The sequence below is a fragment of the Vicugna pacos genome, chromosome 1 (genome assembly GCF_048564905.1).
Source record: "Vicugna pacos chromosome 1, VicPac4, whole genome shotgun sequence".
Taxonomy (NCBI): domain Eukaryota; kingdom Metazoa; phylum Chordata; class Mammalia; order Artiodactyla; family Camelidae; genus Vicugna; species Vicugna pacos.
In genome coordinates this window covers 62,809,595-62,828,244 of record NC_132987.1, presented here as the reverse complement: position 1 = coordinate 62,828,244, position 18,650 = coordinate 62,809,595, and the positions used below count along the sequence as shown (strand labels likewise).

Below are 18,650 nucleotides of genomic sequence, written 5' to 3'. Positions count from 1 at the left end.
AGAAAACAGAAAAAAAAACAGAAAAACAAAACCCCCAAGGTCTTTACCTGGTTCTTCAAAGCCCTTAATAACTCCAAAGACGTTAAAAATCCTTATCTCTTTCAGAACATTGTTCACAGTGAGCTTCACACTCTTACTCTCTGAGGATTCCAGCTTACATGAAGAGTCTGTTCTCCAGCTGGAAGGACAGTCTCCTTCCATATTTCTAGAGGCACAAAACAGAGATCATGGTTCTGAGTTACTGTTACTTTGCCCAAGTTTACAAAATCATTCCTTCCTACTGTCCAGTAAAGCTCTAGGCTAAGAGGACATATAAAGAGACCATAGAAAATTACTCACGAGTGGCCAAACACTTGTGTTTTACTTTGCTCTGTAGGTTAGTCATTTGAAAATCATTGACCAATTTTTTTTTAAAATGTATTATTTATTCCTCATCTGATGTGTGCCTTTCTGCCAGGGACACAGCTATAGTTTACGTTTGAAACAGATACCAAGATGGACTCAGAATGAAGTCCTTATATAAAAGTCCATTAATATATTATTTCCTAGCTCTCCCCACTAATAGGGGTAGTATATATTCTTATTTCAGTTATAAAATAATACTCTCACGCTGATGGTAGTTAGGTTAGATATCTTCTCCTATTTGATTCCTCATGTGTTATGCAACCAATGACTGCTCTAAAAGGGCTTACGTAAATATGTCAAAACATTATTAACCCCCACTTCACAAGAATAAGATAGGGAGCTGGCTTCACAGGTCAGGAAAGATTTGTAGGTGGTAGGAAGAATTAGCTGATTCTTAGTCAAAAAGAATCACCTGTTACAAAAACCTTTTAGACAGCATTATTAATAGTCACATAGGATTTTACAAAGTCCTTACACGTAGATGTAGGCTCTTCATTTGATACCAATAACCTTGCTAAGCAGAATATATTTTAGCTATCCAATGAAGTTGAAGAAACATGACCAGAGGGGGTTAGAGTAACTTGTTCTATGTCACATAGCCAATAAATGCTCACATGAGTGTTTGAAACTAGACTGACATCCCATGCCAATACCAAGATAAAAATTAATGACTTGTACTCTAATCAGACTGGGTTCTATTTTTAAAGAGGGATACTAATACATTAGGGAGGACATTAAAGACTAATTATGAATATAAAGTCTCTGGAAACTGTCATGAGAACTGAGGATATTGAATCTATAGAAAAGGAAACTTGAACCATTCTGTTGCTAAAAAGAAAATCTAGGACTAATGAGTGTTACAGGGAATAAGATTTCAGCTCATTGTGAATTCTAACAGCTCTCCAATAACTGAATGAGTTGCCATAGGCAGCAAAGTGCTTTACCACAGGAAGTACTCAAGCTATGTGGAGAATATTACACAAGGAATTCACTGGGTCGACTAAACAAGGCCTCCTTGAGTTTATAAATCCAATGTCTTATTAAGATCACTTTATGGAAGAAGAATTTCATTTTTATCTATACCAAATTAACAGCCAACCAACCATCTCCAAAATGTCCCAAATGTGGAAAATTATAGCCAATTATTTTAAAATTTTATCAAATCAACTGAAACAGATTATTTCTCCCTAATCAGAAAACCTGACCCTTCAAGACAGTTTTCAAATAAGAAAGAACTTACTCAAATAGCTTTTCTGCACCGGCTCTGGAAATTGTTTGGACAGGTATGTTAGGCAATCCTGATGACTGGGATGGTGGAAACTGAGTGTGATTGAAAGAAGGGAATCCAGGTGTGTAAGGGTCACCTGTTCCCCGATGAGCCTAGAAAAATAAAAGAGTAATTAGCTCTATCAGACATTTATTCAAGAAATCCCTATAAGATCCAACTACACTACAAGGCTATAACCTGCGTTTAGTTTAGCAACTTAAAGCCTGAAAGTCTGAGCAGTTCTACAACACATGACTCTTGTTTTCATAAGGCATGTCAAATTCTCAACTCAAGATACTACTGACAGAGTTCTTTTAGCAATAAGTAATAATTAGGCCTCAAAGTCATGTAATTCATCTTTTCACTTACTGCTAAAACTCTCCAAGAAAAAAAGAGTATTTAAGGAAGGCACAGTTCTATTTCTATTAATGTAGATGGAATCTAGCAACAATTTGGAGAATCCAGTAACTCATTTACTCAAGAAACAAAAACTCACATGTCCAAAAACTGGAAGATTTGCATTAACAACAGGAAATTTAGTCTGGTCCATGTATATCAAGACACCAATTGCACTGAAACGTTCAGCATTTGCAACCTAAAGAAAAACATGTAAAGCTCAGAAAATGAAGATCTAATCAACCAAAATTAGAATACATACTGGACATACGCTGAAAGACAAAAGGTTACAGAAGACTACACCAGTACTTCCAATGTTTCAAATAGCTTGTCTTAAAATTTAACTTTTTAAAAAATTTTTAACTGAAATTTTTATTGAGATAATCATAGATTCATCTGCAGTTTTGAGAAATAATACAGAGAGGCCTCTCTTGCTCCTTCACCTTCCAAGACGGCCCACACTCTGTCTATGGAGTGTGTATTTACTTTTACTTTAAACTAAACACCCAACCCCACACCTCTTGGCTTTTCTCTTGCCTTCTAAGATGGCCTGCACTCTGTCTATGGAGTGTATATCTTTCTAAATAAATCTACTTTTACAAAAAAAAAAAAAGAAAAGAAAAGAAAAGAAAAGAAATAATACAGAGAGATCCATTATAAACTTTGCCCAGTTTCTCCCAATAGTCAAATTTTGCAGAACTACAGTATAATGTAACAGCCTGAATACTGATGTTGATACAATACAATCCACTAATATTATTCAGATTTCCCCAGTTTTACGTGTACTCATTTGTGTGTTTGTGTGTATTAAGTTCTAAACAATCAATCAAAATACTGAAAAGTAGTTGTGACACCACAAAGATCCTTCCCATTGCCATTTGATATCCATACCCACTTCCTTCCCACCCTCAACTCCTGGCAACCACTAACCTCTCTTCCATTTCTACCATGTCATTTCAAAAATGTTATTTTGGATGACCTGTAACATTATGCTAAGCAAACTAAACCAGTCACAAGAGGCAACATGTTGTATGATTCCATTCACTTCAAATACCCAGAAGAGGCAAATCCATAGAAACAGAGAATAGATTAGCGATTGCCAGGACGAAGAGGAGGTGAGGAATGGGGAGTGACTACTAATGGGTGTGGGGTTTCTTTAGGGGATAATGAAAATGTTCTGGATTAGATCATGGTGATGGTTGCACAACCTGTGAATATACTAAAAACTGAATTGTGTACTTTATTTTTTTTTTTTTCTGACATATGGTTATTTATTTATTTATTTATTTATTTATTTATTTATTTTTTTTTTTACATTTTTATTGATTCATAATCATTTTACAGTGGTGTCACAATTCACATACCATAAAACTCATTTAAAGGATGAGTTTTATGGTATGTGAATTGTATCTCAATTTAAAAAGTAAAAAATAAAACAGTTCAATATGGCTGCACAGCAAAACTTAACTAACTCTTAAGGAGAGTTCAAAAGATAAAAGAAATAATAAAACCCATCCAAGACAACCATTGTCTTTTGATATGCTCCATTCTAGGCCCTTGTGTAGGTCTGACTTTTAATTTTCCTTTTTACAAAACATAGTTATAAGTGAATTCTATACATACATATAAATAAAACTCTGTTACAAAGACATAATTTAAACCTCTTTCACTTAAGTATTTCTGATTACTTCATTTTCATCAAAAAACAGCCACAATATACTCCAAGTGGATAGGCTAGGTTTGGAAGTATCCTGTAACTTCAGATAATTGGAACTTATTTTATTTGCATGTAAAGTACTTTAATAAATTATGTTATCAGGCATGAGAGTTTAAGACTGATGGTTTTCAAAATGTAAGAAAAATCAACAATACCATTTAGCTAAAGAATGATAGGATACCAATGTATTTAATAACTCATACTCACCTTTTCAGCAAAAGTGATTTTCCCTGCTCTAACAATCACTAAAGATCCATTCACAGGCGTGTTTAAATCCTCAAAGTCTTTTTCAGTGCCAAAATTAGCATGGACCAGTTTACCCTAGAATAAAGACATTAGATTCAATGAGTATTATCGTATTAGAACAACCAGAGTCTGCTACAAAATGATTTTACAGGTCATATCCAAGAGAGAGAAGAAAAAGACCAGGGCCTAGAAAGGATATATAAGAGTTCTAAAGTCAAAACTGGTCAGGGTTAGCAGTAGCAAAGTCAAGATTTCTGGTCCCCTATATTCATGTCTTTCATTGTCCCATGATGTCTTTAATCTAATTAACATTGATCTATTTACGTCAATTAATTTACATTCCTTCAGATATTTTGGAGGAAGAGAAAGGATAACAAGATACCTTTAAAAAAAAAAAGACATATATCAATATAACTATTGTAGGCTAGCCATGGCAGCATGAATTATATAATGTTCCCACACTTGAACCCCAGACAACTGAGGATATATACATAAGAATTAACTGAAAATGCTGACAATAAATCTGTCCAAAAGTTGGTTTACAGTAAAATGACCTGCATAGATCAACTTGTAGATGTTTATATAAGCTGTCATCATAATGTTCCTAAACTCCATCAGAGTTCACATGTACAGCCATAAACTGACATTAACAACCAAATATCTAAATATAGAAAGCTAGCAGGTGAACTAAAACTCCAAATGTTCTTTAACAGAACAATCTACCCATCTCCAAACCACTGGCTTGTGGGTAGCCAGGGAAAGTGATACAGCACAGGTAACTAAGAAGACACAGAACCACTGTAAAACTTCATTTGACTTGGAAGGCATTCTCTGCAGACACCCCTGGCACACAAATATGTAATTTTTAACCTAAAAACCTAGATAGATTTATGTAGCTGTTTTTTAATTTCCATAGTAGTTTGGCCATATTTGCCTAAATTTTAAAAGATCAAGCATTAAAGAATCAAGCTAAGATTAGACACCAGTGAAGATGGTTATTCATATCTGTCCCCACATAAGGGGGTATCTGATATATGAATTCATTCAGCAAATAGTACCATGCATCAGGCACTGTCCAAGGCTCTGAGACACAGCAGAAAATGAAACCAACCCCTAGCTCTTCCTATAGCTTACATTCTAGTGTGGAAACAAATGGATAATGTCAGGTGCTGTGGGTCCTAGGAAGAAAAGTAAAGCAGGATGGGGAGAAACGATTAGAGGAAGGCCATTTTTGATAAGATAATGTTGGAGAAGAGACTCGCACAAAGTGGGGGGAAAAGCCATGCTGATATTTTAGGGAAGAGTGGACCAGGCAAAGGGAAAGACGATTTCTATAAAGGTCTTGAGGTAGGACTATGCTTGAGTTTGAGAGTTTGAGGAACAGCAGGGAGGTCTGAGTGGCCAGAGCAGAGTAAGCAAAGAGGAGAGCAGTAGAATTACTTTGGGCCTTGACCAAGAGGAGGACTTGAGATTTTATTTTAATTGTGGCATAGGAGGGTTGAGAACAAGAATATCCCATGATCAGTTACATCTTATAAGTAAATTTATACTGTAACTACTAAGAACAGTAAAGACAATGAGTTTTTGAGCTACTTAGCAGGGAAGTCTCATGCACGGTTTGGCTTACTCACAGTAACTGTCGTAGTCTTACTATACGCCACGTAACCCTCAGGATTCTCCACCGAGTGTATCAAGCTGCCACTGCTTGAATCCACTATGATCACTGAGTTTTGAGCATTGCTAAAAAAAAAGATTAAGTTAAAATGAAGCTAAGGCATCCTTAGGGAAAAATTAAATAGCTTTAACACATTTAGCATTTGACTTGAATTATTTATTTTAAAGGTCTTAGCTATAATCAGCACACCTGAAGGTAGCTGCTTCTATAAAATAAGTTTGCTGTTGTTCAACATACCTATCTTTGACCTGAATTTTAACAAAATGTTCATCATGCCAGACTTTGCTGAGTTTAAATTCACGGAACTGATTTTCAATGAAAAAAGCAAGACTTTCATCTTTTTGAGATCCAGCCTCACGAGGGACATAAGAATTTCCATTCAGCATCCTGAAGAAAAGAAGTCACTGTTAAATTAACTGAAGTTTAACTGAAAATAAACACTGAACTCAAATATCAGGCAAATTGTTTTAAAAGCACCCCAAATCCTGGACTAACCAGATAGAGACAAACTTAGAAGAAAAAAAAATGTGTGCCCATATTTGAAGGAATTTATGATTTCAAACTTATTAAAACTTCTTTATCTACTGTAAAGCCCATTCCAATATCACATATCTGCTTAGGGTGGTTTTAGGGGAAATGAGCAGCTTCCAGGAGATCTGCTATAAGCGAAATGAAACAGGGTTGATGAACTCAAGATGTAGTGCTTCAAGTTCACTTACTTTGAAGCATTCTGAATACCCTGGAAGAAAACTGCTCTTCATTCTGAGTTCCCATGACTCTTTGTAAACATACACATCATATTAGTTACACGATTTTTTTTTCTGGTAGACTGTATCCTTACTTTATCCATAATGCCTAGTGCACAGTATACACAAAAGTACTCATCAGATGAAGTAAAAATACCAACATTTCTAATTGAAGACCAGAAGAATTACTATACTATTGAAACTACAGGAAGCTAGCAAAAGGTGAAAGATGAGGTGTTCTTTATGCAGAGTTAGATATATATCTTAAGGAAGATCTTAAAAATCTTAAGAACAAAAACCTTAAGGACACTTCTTGGAGTATGACTGAGTGAGAACCATAAAAAATCAAGAAATACTAGAGATGTATCAAGATGGGCAGACAAGTTAGTCCCGAGTTAGAGGATGAAAAAGGCTACCAGTGCTCTTGTGGATAGTAGCAGGGCTCAGCATGACTTACAAGGGGCTAAGATGGAAAATGAGAGCAGAAGAAAGTCTGACAGCAAGCACCAAGCTACAAAGAACCAAATGATCAAGAATCCGTGAATTTTCTTAAGCAAAAGGAGAGTTATGCAAAAGTTCTAACTTTTTTCCCTATCAATATAGTTTGAATTCTTTACGGATTCTTTACCCTCTAACTAAACATGGGAAGACTCCCTATTTTAAAAAGCTTTTCCTCCAGATTATCACCTTTGTTTTATCTCACTGCACTTAATAATCACTGTTTGTTTAGGTGTTGAGGTTGAACTTGTGAAGTAGCTCAAGCTTACTTGAGGGTACCGATGAAGTCTGTGGTATCCAGTCTCTCTGACAACATTGACTTGAGGTCTGCCCAAAATAGACGAGGTGTTTCAGGAAGGTGCTCTTCTGGCTCAAAAGATTCTGTACCTTCTGTGCATGGAGACTCTGTTCCTGCTGGTCTCTCACATTGGGCTTTTGTTTCTGCACGTCTACAATAGCCCAAGTAGCCAATCATAAATCCTAAGGATAAAAAGTTTCAGAGCTGAATTCAGAATTTCATTTACAATCTATTCCTATAAGAACTGTTAATGTATTGAACTAACCCTTGAAAAGACTGGTTTTAAATCAAATTGTAAGCAGTTTCAAAATTAAACAGTGCATCTCAGTTATGTCTATTTTAAACCATTCAATATATTACATAATAACTTTATTTTAAATAGTCATCTTTTCGAAACAAAGGTAACTTTTCTTCCCAGAAGCCTTCCTTGAATCCTCAGTCAAGCTTCTATGCTACCAATATCCTGTACATATTCCTAGTGGAGCATTTGCACATCACACTGAAATGATTCATGTACCTCTCTTCTCCCACCAGGCTAACCTCAAAGGCAGGTATAGAAAATCCTAGCCATCATTATATTCCCAGTGCCTTGCATAATAGAATGTAAAGAGGTATGAAATAAATGTTTGCTGGGCGGGATCAAGAGAATTCCTAGAGCTGGTGACAAGGAACATTTAAGTTTTGAATGGCCACTCTTACCAATCAAGAAAAAGATGATTATAGCAGTAGTCCCATAGCAGATATATCCATTTAACCTTCTTGGTTTTGTGACACTGGTGTGGTTACCCATCGTGTTATTGTCAACATTTTCTTCTTCATCGGCAGCTAGTTTCATCTCCACGTGACTATTATCGCCATCCACTTGCCGAGCCAGACTAAACCGGGTATATGACAGCGGTTCTCCACCAAACTGAGATTTTTTAAAAGATGGAAAGAAAGCATTATGAAGGAGAAGAAAGGCAACAGGGACATTTAAACAAAGTTTGGCCAGATGCGATACTTATTATTGGGCCATTGCTATGACTTGCTATACATTCTTAAGGAGAAAGAAGTTCCCCTTTCAAATCAGCATTCTGCCCTGTGCCCAGTTGTGTCAATGGCAGATGAGGCCTGGATCACACTGGCCCTCTTCATCTCATTTAGCCTTTTCACAGAGGGTTTCTGTTACGTGTGTCTACTGGTATACATTCTGACCAGTGTTTTCTTTAGTTCATCTTATCTATTTGGTTGTCTCTCTTTAGCATGCCCTGAAACTTTTTATAAGATTTTCCATGAAAACCCTACCCAAGACTGAATATACCCTTCTTTTGTGGGATCAGTTATACCTCAAGACTACCATTTCAAATGTAAATGAATACCTGATGATTGCTTTAGGTATTATTTCATGCTTACTAGGTGAAAGCCATTCTTGTGTACTTCATATTCATCCAAACTGGTGACACAGTAATACAACTTAAATCTTACCAAGTTAGAGAATGCTGATCTGGCTTGATCCATCATTCTGAGCTGTCACACAGAAGAGCCTAGTATTAAAACAGAGAATTAATATAATGAGTTAGATCCTACTGTATCAGATTAGTGAGGGCTTTTCATTACCACACTAGATTAAGTATTACTTATCATTGTATATTAAATTTAATTTAAGTATATTATCACCTTTCTAGAAAGACTCTTTAACCAAGATGTTTAGTTTATGTGACAACTAAATTTAGTGTGATCCTTGATTAGATCCTGAACTGAGGTGAGGTGGGGGTAGAGACAGCTTGGAGGACATTATGGAGAGAAATAATAAATTTGAATGTAGACTATATACTGGGTAATGTACTGTATCAATATTAGATTTAGGAGTGTGATAATAGTGTTGCTTTTTTGGAGGAGAACATCCTTGTTCTTAGGAGATTAATGCCAGTAATTTAAGAATGAAATGTTGTGATATCTGTAACTTCCAAACAGTTCAGTTAAAAAAAAAGTATACAAGAAATAAAGCAAATGTGGCAATCTGTAAAGAGTACATGGATATACACTGTAGTACTGTTTCAATATTTCTTGTAGGTTTGAAGTTTTTTTTTAATTAAAATGTGAGGAAAACTAGTTAGAATGTCATCCATGGTAAGCAGAATTAAGTAACTGAATTTAGTAGTCAAAGAAAAGGGACAAATACAAAAGACAATAGACTAGAACCTTTAAAAAAAACTAAACTAAAATTAAAACTGGTCATATGCTACACAGATCAGTAACAAATCATCTCCAATAGAAAAGGAGAGACAACTTGATACCTCTGATTAAATGAATAGTTCCTAACAAATAATTTGACAGATCTTTCATGCAAAAAGAATAGATAAAAGAAAAACACAGAGTGTGCTATTTTATAGATGAAAAGGCCAGTTATTTGAGATATTAAGTGACTTGTTCAAGGCTGAAAACTGATAATCTAAAAATGAAGTCCAGTGGTTAGTGGGTTTTACAGAAGGCACGTTCTCATCTCCAGAAATTTAAGAAATTAATTTTAACTTTTTTCAAAGCAAACTACATCTCTGTAACCAAGAGTCTTAAGTTAAAGCATAGGTATTAACTGAAATCTAGATTTTCCAATTAATTTGGTTTGAGTGCATCTAGACACTTGAAAGTGATATTATGTTAAGATGTATAAAATAGACACTTATTTCATACTATGTTAAAGCTTTTCCTATACTACAAGTACACTAACAGTGCATTTAACACCCACATAGCACAAGGCACGCTGAGATATATAGGCAAATTGCAAAACAAAGACATATCAACTGGCACTAGGAAAGTCTTCCTATCAAAACCTGAAAACAAAAAAGTAATTTTTAATCCCCAAGCTTTAAAGACCAGAGCCAATAAGCAATAGATCTTATTCTTAGAAGCACAATCTCTTGCCCCCATCTGGTACAAAAAGCTTATCACTATCATTGCACAAGAACTGTGCAGACCCAATCACTAGAGCCAGAGCTAGAAGGCCTCACCCTGAACCAATTTTAATCACCCTTTTCTAGGAAAAAACAGCTCACCAGTTTAACATTCATCTGACCCAGCCATCCTTCAAGGTTTCTAGTTTTAAACTAACGTTAAGACTAACATGACAACATATTTAACTAAATGATCTAAATAAAGAATTTAAATAAATAAGAGACTGAGTGATTGCAAGTCTGCAGAAATAGATATTAATAGCACATGTAATTATGATTTTGTATAACTAAAATCTAAGTATGCTTTTTACTGAGAAAACAAATATATTATTTCTACTTCAATCCCCAGACACCAAATTAAGACTATAACATAAAAGAAATCAAGTCAGAGGAAAACAATTGTGACCTAGGTAATTCCCATTTTAACTCCATCATTTAACCTCACATCTGTGAAAAACACAGTTAATTCTATGGTATCTACAGAAGTTATTCTTGAAGTTTACATATAAATTTGAGTCATTCTTTCAAAATAATCACACACTTAGTAAAGCTTTCTAATTAAAAGAACCCCTTAACGAATTTTCTTCCAACTGAAATAACTCTAATTTATGTGCTCTGAAAGCATGAAAGAGAAACTTTTCATACCAGTTATACACTAGTCTATAAACAGGTAGTTCTGTTACAAGACTATATGTAAAAGCCAAACAACTCTTGGCTTATTTCAAGATGTCACCACCAATGCTGATAATCTATTACAAGAGACAAACCAAACATCACCTTGATTTTTATTCATATTAGCACCTTGTATATCTTTGGTGTTCTCAATGGTAACGAAAAACAATTCAGTTTCCCACAATAATAAAAATTAAGGTGAGCAAAAACAGAGCCCCACATATTTCAAATATGAAATGGAAGCTCTAAAATGTCTTTAAGCCATGGGATGGAGGACAGGAGGTAGGCAAAGGTACTAGCTAGACTACTGTCCCAAACTTCTTTCAAGTTCAAATCATCCTATTCCTACTTTCTTGAAATGTGGCATTAATTTCTATTTAATTTTCAAAAATACGGTAGTTATCTTGAGGTCTTAAGCTATTTTGGGGTGTCTCAAAACCAAGGGTCTGCACAAAATACATGCAGCTAAATGAGTGTGGGGATAAGGTGCCAAAATACACTTGCACATATGTATAACATCCAGAGCTGCTACTCCATTTCACCTGAAATAAAAATAAGACACTTGTTTGTTACTACTGACAAGCCCACTTCAATTTAGAAAACAAGCCACAGTTTTAAGCCCTTGGAGCTCACATAAAATGAAGTTCCTCTGATTGCTTTTGAGGCTGTTGTTCCAGAGATCTTCACTTCCCACTATCTTCTCCAAAATGAGACAGAATCCAGCCCCTGCCTGTACCTAACATTCTTCCTCTGTTCTTGAAATCCTACTCATTTCTTCCAGGATCAGCTCAAGGGCCATCTCTATGAAGCCTTCTCTGGCTGATTTCCCTATCCTATAATACCTGACATGGAATTACGTGGTAATTGACAAAGAGTAAAGATATTTTATTTCTTAACAGTTATTAGGGCATGCCTAATGTATATGAGGTGCATTTTTCTTATCATTTGGAAATTATATGAAAGAGAATATAATGAAAGCCTTGGATGCCGACTCTTCTCATCCCTGCCACCATTTTGATTCATCCTGAAATCACTGGGTCATAGGGAAACTTTAAAAAGTAGAAAAATGTTAAACTTTACCTGGCAGGGCTCCAAGATCTCAAGCAACTGGTTATAGATACCCATTTTGCAAACAATTTCCCTAAACAATTATGCATTTGCAGGTGAAAATGAAAAGATTCCAGGAACTTACAAAAACTTCTGCATAGCTCTCAGAGTTCATATAATTGTGTATACACAGAATGACTTGTAAAGAGATGGTTGGTCAAGGTTCTTTACTAGCTTTAAGAGTCTAACTTTGTGGACCTCAAAGGAAAAGGCAGTGAAGGAAATCAAAGAAAACAAGCAAAAATCTTCATTCTTATTTAGCTTTCTGGAAAAAAAATTGCTCAACTCAAAGGTCGGGCACTTGAAGTCACTGCAGTCTATTTGAGTAGTGTTCATCTGAGAGAGCAGACAGACAGCATATACAGAGAAGAGTTCCAAAAGGCCTCAGAGGATCATTTTTAACTGACTTTCAATTGTCTGATTCAAGTTTAGCTGGGAACCTTCTCCATTCCAGATAACTACATTATCAGAGGCAAATAACTGCCACTCCTTAGGGCAGAGTTAGCTGAGTTGTTCTCTGTCAAACAATCTTCAGCACAGGCTAGGTTCACAACCACCATTATTGAAAAGAACATTCCATCAAAGAAAAGTTAAAGAGTGCTATGCTATACATAGACTTTGGAAAATATTTCACCTCAATGATAAAAAATTTTAAATTCTGGATTTGCTTGTGAAGCATATTGAGTTTCTTATAGTCCAAAATTGAGAAGAAAAGAAATAAAACAGCAGGGCCAACAAATACTCTAGATAAACCTACACTTAATTTCCAAAGTAGAAAACCACTTCTAGAAATCACTTTAAATAAACATCTTTGACAATGTCAAATGCCCCAGCTCAGAGACAACTGAATCAGCATCCAGTATTCCAAATTCATAGCTAAGCCTCAAATGAAGGTATCAGGTATTCAAATACTTCTGTAACAGGACCACCATTTCCTACTTCAATCTTCTTATCTGAAAAAGCAGCAATCAATTTCCCTGATATACCCAAGGTCGCCAAAAAGCAGTGGGCAAGGGGAAAATGTTAACCCAAGAATCAGGTCACAAAATATTATTTTCTTACCCACCCTCCCCAATACTACCTTAGAGAGCTGTCCACCAGAAGCAGTGACACAATGGGCCTCTAAGGCATTTGTCAATACAGCACAGCACTTTTATACCATACCTCTAATTTCCTGAAGGCAAAAGCTGATTCCAATCCAAATAGCTTTTACTTAGCCTCTAGACCATAGCTTTCGCAAAGCATAAGTCTTATCCCCAGTGGTCTCCCATCTTACAGTGAGGAGAGCCCAGTAACCCGAATATTCTTAATGTGAACACCTGCGGCGTTCAGTTGGCTTCTGCCTCGGGAAAACTGAGAGCCCACACACAAGGCCAACAGGCAGCGCTGAAAGATCAGGTTGCACCAGAGTTCAAATATACAGCTTACAGAAACGCCCACCTAAATGCCCAGGACACAGTCGTAACACAGTTGAGGACAGCTTTGTCCGTTTCAGAGTCTAGGGCCTGGGTGGGCCCCGAGGAATCCAAGGGCTATGAGCTCAAGGTCACCCACCACCCGGACAGCCATTCCCAGGGACACTTCCTGAGAGCCACGTGCTCCCCAGAGCGGGTCAGCTCTGCGGCAGCGTGGCTCACGCTTTGCTCCCGAGCCTGCAGCCTAGGGCTGTCCCACGAGGGCCTGCATCTTTTAAGGGCGAGTTAGTGAGGCCAAGAGATCTGGGTGGCCTGAGGAGGCTGAAGCAGAATGGCAAGGCGCAGAGCGACAGTGGGGCACCCCTCATCCAGCCCTGGGGTCTTAACAGAGAATCCCCTACGCCTCTCGGCTATCGAGAGGAGGAGGGCACACAGATGAAGAGAAAGAAAGGGTAACCTCTCTTCGCAGCGCCGCTCCACCGGCGGCTCCCCGAGGCTGCTGGACCTCAGGCTTAGGGGAGGACTGGAGGGGTCGGCGAGATTCTAGCAGCAGCTTGTCACTCACACAGGCGCCTCCCCGTCTGCCACTCCCGTACCCGCCGCCCGTCGATGCTGAAGCCTTCTGATGGAATGGTCAATCCCCAACCAACCGTTTATTGCTTGGCCCCGCCCTCTCCCGCCCCCTGGGGCTTGCGTCACTTCCTGCGTCACGTACACCTCAGGAGGCGTCTTTTCCTTTCGGAGCTCTGGGTCTAACCTTGACCGATCTTCAGGTCCTGCAGTGCAAGGTTAAATGATGTTGGCGTTTACTCCTCGTGCTGGATACTTACACTGAAATAATTCCTTGAAGTGTATTTTGTTGGTGGCGTATTAAGTAGTCGCTAAAGCCATGTTTAAATGTTTTGCAGCGTCAGAAATACTTAGGATAAGCAAAAGGGGAAAAGAATTAAAAGCAAAATGCACATTTGTATTTAAGATACACGTGTAAAAGCTGCCCATGAATCACCAAGACTAGCACAGAGCTTTGCGGAGTGTTTTAATGCATGAGGGGATGGAAGGAAAAATAGAAACAAGCGATTAGTTAGGGTGGTAGAATTGTAGAAAAGCTTTCATGTTCATTGTCATTGTTATTATAGGACTGTACAATGCATAATAAATAAATAAAATGAGATTGTTATCACTTTCTAAACCTGCATACGTTCTCACTCTCTCCCACTCTCTCCTTCGGTAACCTTTGAGCGAGGTTAGACAAGTTTACAAACAGCCACAAAGTGAAAATAGGACTGGGGCCATAAAAGGGTTACAGATAAAGCACTTTCCAGGTTAGAGCCGAGGGACGCACAACGGCCCTTTGAAATGCAAATCTGCTTTCCCGCCCTCAGCTTTCTGCCTTTCCCTTTAAGTGCCAAAATGAGGAAGTACATGCGGTCTGCTCGCTGACCTTCGTTATGCTCCCATTCCCTAAAATCTCTCCCCAAGGAGAAATGTTTTAAAATCTTATAAGCAGGAATATCACCACACCTTAGAGGATCTACACAGGAAAAAGTTAAAGCACGGGAAGGGATGGATAGGGATTCACTGTGATGAGGCTACAGTGGAGAAGAATCTGAAAAAGAATATATATACATATAGCTGAATCACTATGCTGTACATCAGAAACTAACACAACATTGTAAATCAACTATACTTTGATTTAAAAAAAACCAACTATCCAGCATAACTGAAATTGATATTATTCAATTTCCAATCTTCCACAGACTGTTACATAAGACGTACCTTACAGTGGACTGAAAATTGTTGCAGTTCTTCCAAAAGTTATGCAGAAAATTTTTAAAAAATCATGCATGCTAGGATTTTGCATAAAGGAAACTGGAGGTTGGAGGGGAATGTACAATGTGCTTAAATAATAATAATAATAATAATAATAATAATAATAATAATAATAATAATAATAATACATACATGCAGGCCCTGGAGATCTAGGGGAAGAGCACAAAGCCTGGAGTCAAGGAACTGGAATTCTCAACTTTTTTGAACCTGGATTGAACTAGCTCTTAAATGAGAATAAAAATACTTGCCTCACAGGTTTTCTGTGGGTTTAAATGAGACAAGGCAGGTGCAATCTCCTAAAAACACACAGTAAACTGGCACATGGTAGACTCTTGGTTGAGTCTGTCGAGGTGGAACAGAACAGAATGAGACAGGAAAGTAACATGGGAGATGTCTGAAGGCCAGATTTGAGTTGATGAGGAAGAAATAAAGCATTCAGCTATAGGAGACCAGCTTGCTGTGGTGTGTGTTAAAAATCCTACTCTGCATAAACACCTCAGGGGAATTACTGGCGGAAGAGAAGTTTACAAGAATCATCAGCTGCAAAATTGTCCCTCTCTCTCTCTTTTTCTTCACCTTGAGCTGAAAGCAGGGGTCTTCCTATTTCATGAGGGAGGAATAGCAGGAAAAAGCAAACCAGGAAAGCCACTGAGGTAGTGAAAAGAGCCCCAGCCTAGAAGTCAGCAGCTGGTCCAGAGCTGTCACCCACTTGTGCTGTAGAACCATGCACTTAATGGCTCTACACCTGTTTCCCCATTGACCACATGGAGATAATGTCCCTTTATTTCCTTACCAGTAAATTAAAAAGTAGGAAAACTCCTTAAACTACATGGCTATACAAATATAAGGTGCTGCTAGTTCCGAGCCCAAGCCAAGTGAGTAAACATGGCCTGATGGAGAAAGTCTGGAAACTGAATATTTCTAAGCAACTAGCAATGAGGTTATGGCTCCAGAAAAGGAAAATTGTCTTCAATGGCTTTTGAGCCCTGATTCCAGTAAAAATGACTCAGTTATTGAAAAATGGCTGAGAAAGAAAGGTAATTAATTACCATCATTATTAACATTTTTTGGAGTAGTATTTTGTGTCAGGCAAAGACATGTAGAGATTTGAAAGGAAGCTTTATCCCTGAAAAGGCAAACCATGTAGCTGAGGAAACAATTTATACTTAAAGGACAAACAGCAAGGATGCAAGTGTGAAATGTAAACAAAAATAAAAGCAAGTCAGGGTCTGTGACAGCCACATGCCCAGATCTGAAAAAAAAGGGGGGGTGGGGAGACTTTGATATGCTCACCAAGGCACACTGTAGTTCTCTAAATCTTGTTCCAAGTTATAAGCCTATTTAGATTCTAGTTAATTTTTATGCTTACCTGTTTTTTAATGTACAATTTTATAATGTACAATTGAATGTAAACACACTCTCCTCTCTAACTCAGTCACAGGTCCAAGACGGAACTTTTGCTACTTGCCCCGTAAGATCAAGATCAAAACATATACCTCTTACGGAGATACAGACCAGGAACCTTGGAGGAAAAACAAGGGAGATGGAGGACGGCATTGTAAACCCAAACCTCCAGTATGATGCAAATTGGGGATGGAAGGTTTTTAGTTTTTAGACAAAGGCATTTAGGACTTTTACCCCTTATATTTTAAAACATTAATCTGTTTATGGTATGTGTATTTAATCACAATTTATAAGAATACATTAATCTGTCAACTCAGTAATAGAGGATCCCAAAACATTTGCTCTTTTTGGGATCCTCTCTGCAGCCCAGTGCTAAATGGGGTATCTTAGATCAGCATTTCTCAAACATTCGTGACTGCGCTCCGCGGTAAACATTCACTTCACTGCACTACTCAGTGTATGTGAGTGTGCGTGCACGTATGTGTGTGTATTCATACAAAACACACAAGTTTCATGAAATAGTACCATTGCTGTGTGCAAAGCAGTCTGTAATTTTCTATTTAATTTTTTTAAATGCTGATTTCAACCCATTAACTGATTTCTCAGTGGGCTATAACCTGTGTTTGAAAACCACAGTCCTAATCCATCTCCCTTCTCAGAGCATAGGTCTTTCTAGTGAACAGGACAAATGACTTGCTCAAATTAAATATCAACTCCCAAGGCTTATCCCTGTTACTTTGTCCACTGTTTCAACTTCCTACCACCCTGCACTTCAACAAATATTGACTGAGGTTTTATGAGTTGGGAGGCAGAGTTAGAACACGTAACGTCTTTTCAAATGCTTTTAAATACGTTTTGGTCAATGATGGCAAAACTCTGCCTGGTCACACAGAAGTTCTTCCCAGCCACCACTCGAGAAGCACTCCAACCTACATTCAGCTCCTATTTGACAAACTGTATCCACTGTCTTTACTTTGGAATTTGAAGCCCCGGGCAATTACGTTAGGACCAGAAGCATAAAATAAAAATGTGGAGCTCTGCACATTGGAACGGGATGTGTTCCAGAGAATGAAGGTGAATGGTCAGCTCATATATTTGGGGTTGCTTTTTGAAGTTGGTACTATTTTCCATTTTATTTTGCATTTTTTCCTTTAAAATGTACTTGGAAACCTTCAGTTTCCTACCCTAATACTGCTGACTAAATTATTTTTTGTTTCCTCTGTGCTAAGAGGAAGCTCACAGAGGAAAACATGGAACAGGAGCAATCCAGATGACTAGGAATTTGCCCGTATTTTATAGCAAGTGGCAAAGGTTACTCAGGGCAGGGAAAGCAGAATATATAATTAACTTTTAAATTAATTACAAGAATATTTGTGCCAACATATATTGTGGTCAAAGTCGGAGTTTTGAGCAGGATATAAGGTCATATTTAGCCCCATCTGGGCAAAATAGATTTAGTTTCATAATAGAACTTAAAGTTTGGAAGGAACTTTAACTCATGTATCAACCATGGCCTATAACAGATGTTCAATAAATATATATTGAACTCATTTAACAAAATTCCTCTACCCCATCAAGTGGTTGTCTAGCTTCTCCTCAGCCTTTCCAGTGAGATCAAATTTATTACTCCCCAAACCAGACTGTTAAAAAGTTTTTATCTATATTAAACTGAATTCTTTTTCTCTCTGCTTTCAATAATTTGGTTATTGTTTGAAAACTGCTCTTATGTCCACAGCTGTCTTCTCTCCTTAGGCTAAATACCCTAATCCCTTCTAAGGGCCACTCCAGGACACAATTCCATGTCTCCCCACCCACTAGTCACTTTTGGAAGCACAGTTTGACCAATCCAGATTGTCAAATAGAGGAACAGAGCAGGGCCACCATTCCTCTGTTCTAGAGGCTACTGCCTTTACAAATCCCATCTGTCTGCCGCCGCATTCATTACCTTAAAAGCCACTGCACGTGGTCAGCTTGTGCTGAGCACTCAGTAGGGTTCAGTGGAAACAGATTGGCCTTTGGAGCAGAGACCTGGGTTCACAATATA

The 18,650-nt window shown here is 37.6% G+C and overlaps 1 protein-coding gene across 3 annotated transcripts in view; it reads right to left on the bottom strand.

Moving 5' to 3' along the window:
• The window catches only part of TFRC (transferrin receptor), a 104,941-nt gene that overhangs the window by 11,426 nt on the left and 74,865 nt on the right, over nt 1-18,650 (bottom strand). Inside the window, exons 1-10 of one of the 3 annotated variants that reach the window (XM_072963607.1) lie at nt 13,938-14,018; nt 8,713-8,771; nt 7,948-8,158; nt 7,220-7,430; nt 5,944-6,093; nt 5,663-5,771; nt 3,993-4,106; nt 2,169-2,267; nt 1,646-1,785; nt 48-205 (exon numbers count right to left, since the gene is read on the bottom strand). In XM_072963607.1, the coding sequence (XP_072819708.1) occupies nt 48-205; nt 1,646-1,785; nt 2,169-2,267; nt 3,993-4,106; nt 5,663-5,771; nt 5,944-6,093; nt 7,220-7,430; nt 7,948-8,158; nt 8,713-8,748 (1,228 nt within the window). In that variant the 5' untranslated portion in view covers nt 8,749-8,771; nt 13,938-14,018. Of the gene's footprint in view, nt 1-47; nt 206-1,645; nt 1,786-2,168; nt 2,268-3,992; nt 4,107-5,662; nt 5,772-5,943; nt 6,094-7,219; nt 7,431-7,947; nt 8,159-8,712; nt 8,772-13,829; nt 14,019-18,650 lie in introns of those variants that run through there. The other 2 variants (XM_006200914.4, XM_015236549.3) reach the window with 2 other exon arrangements.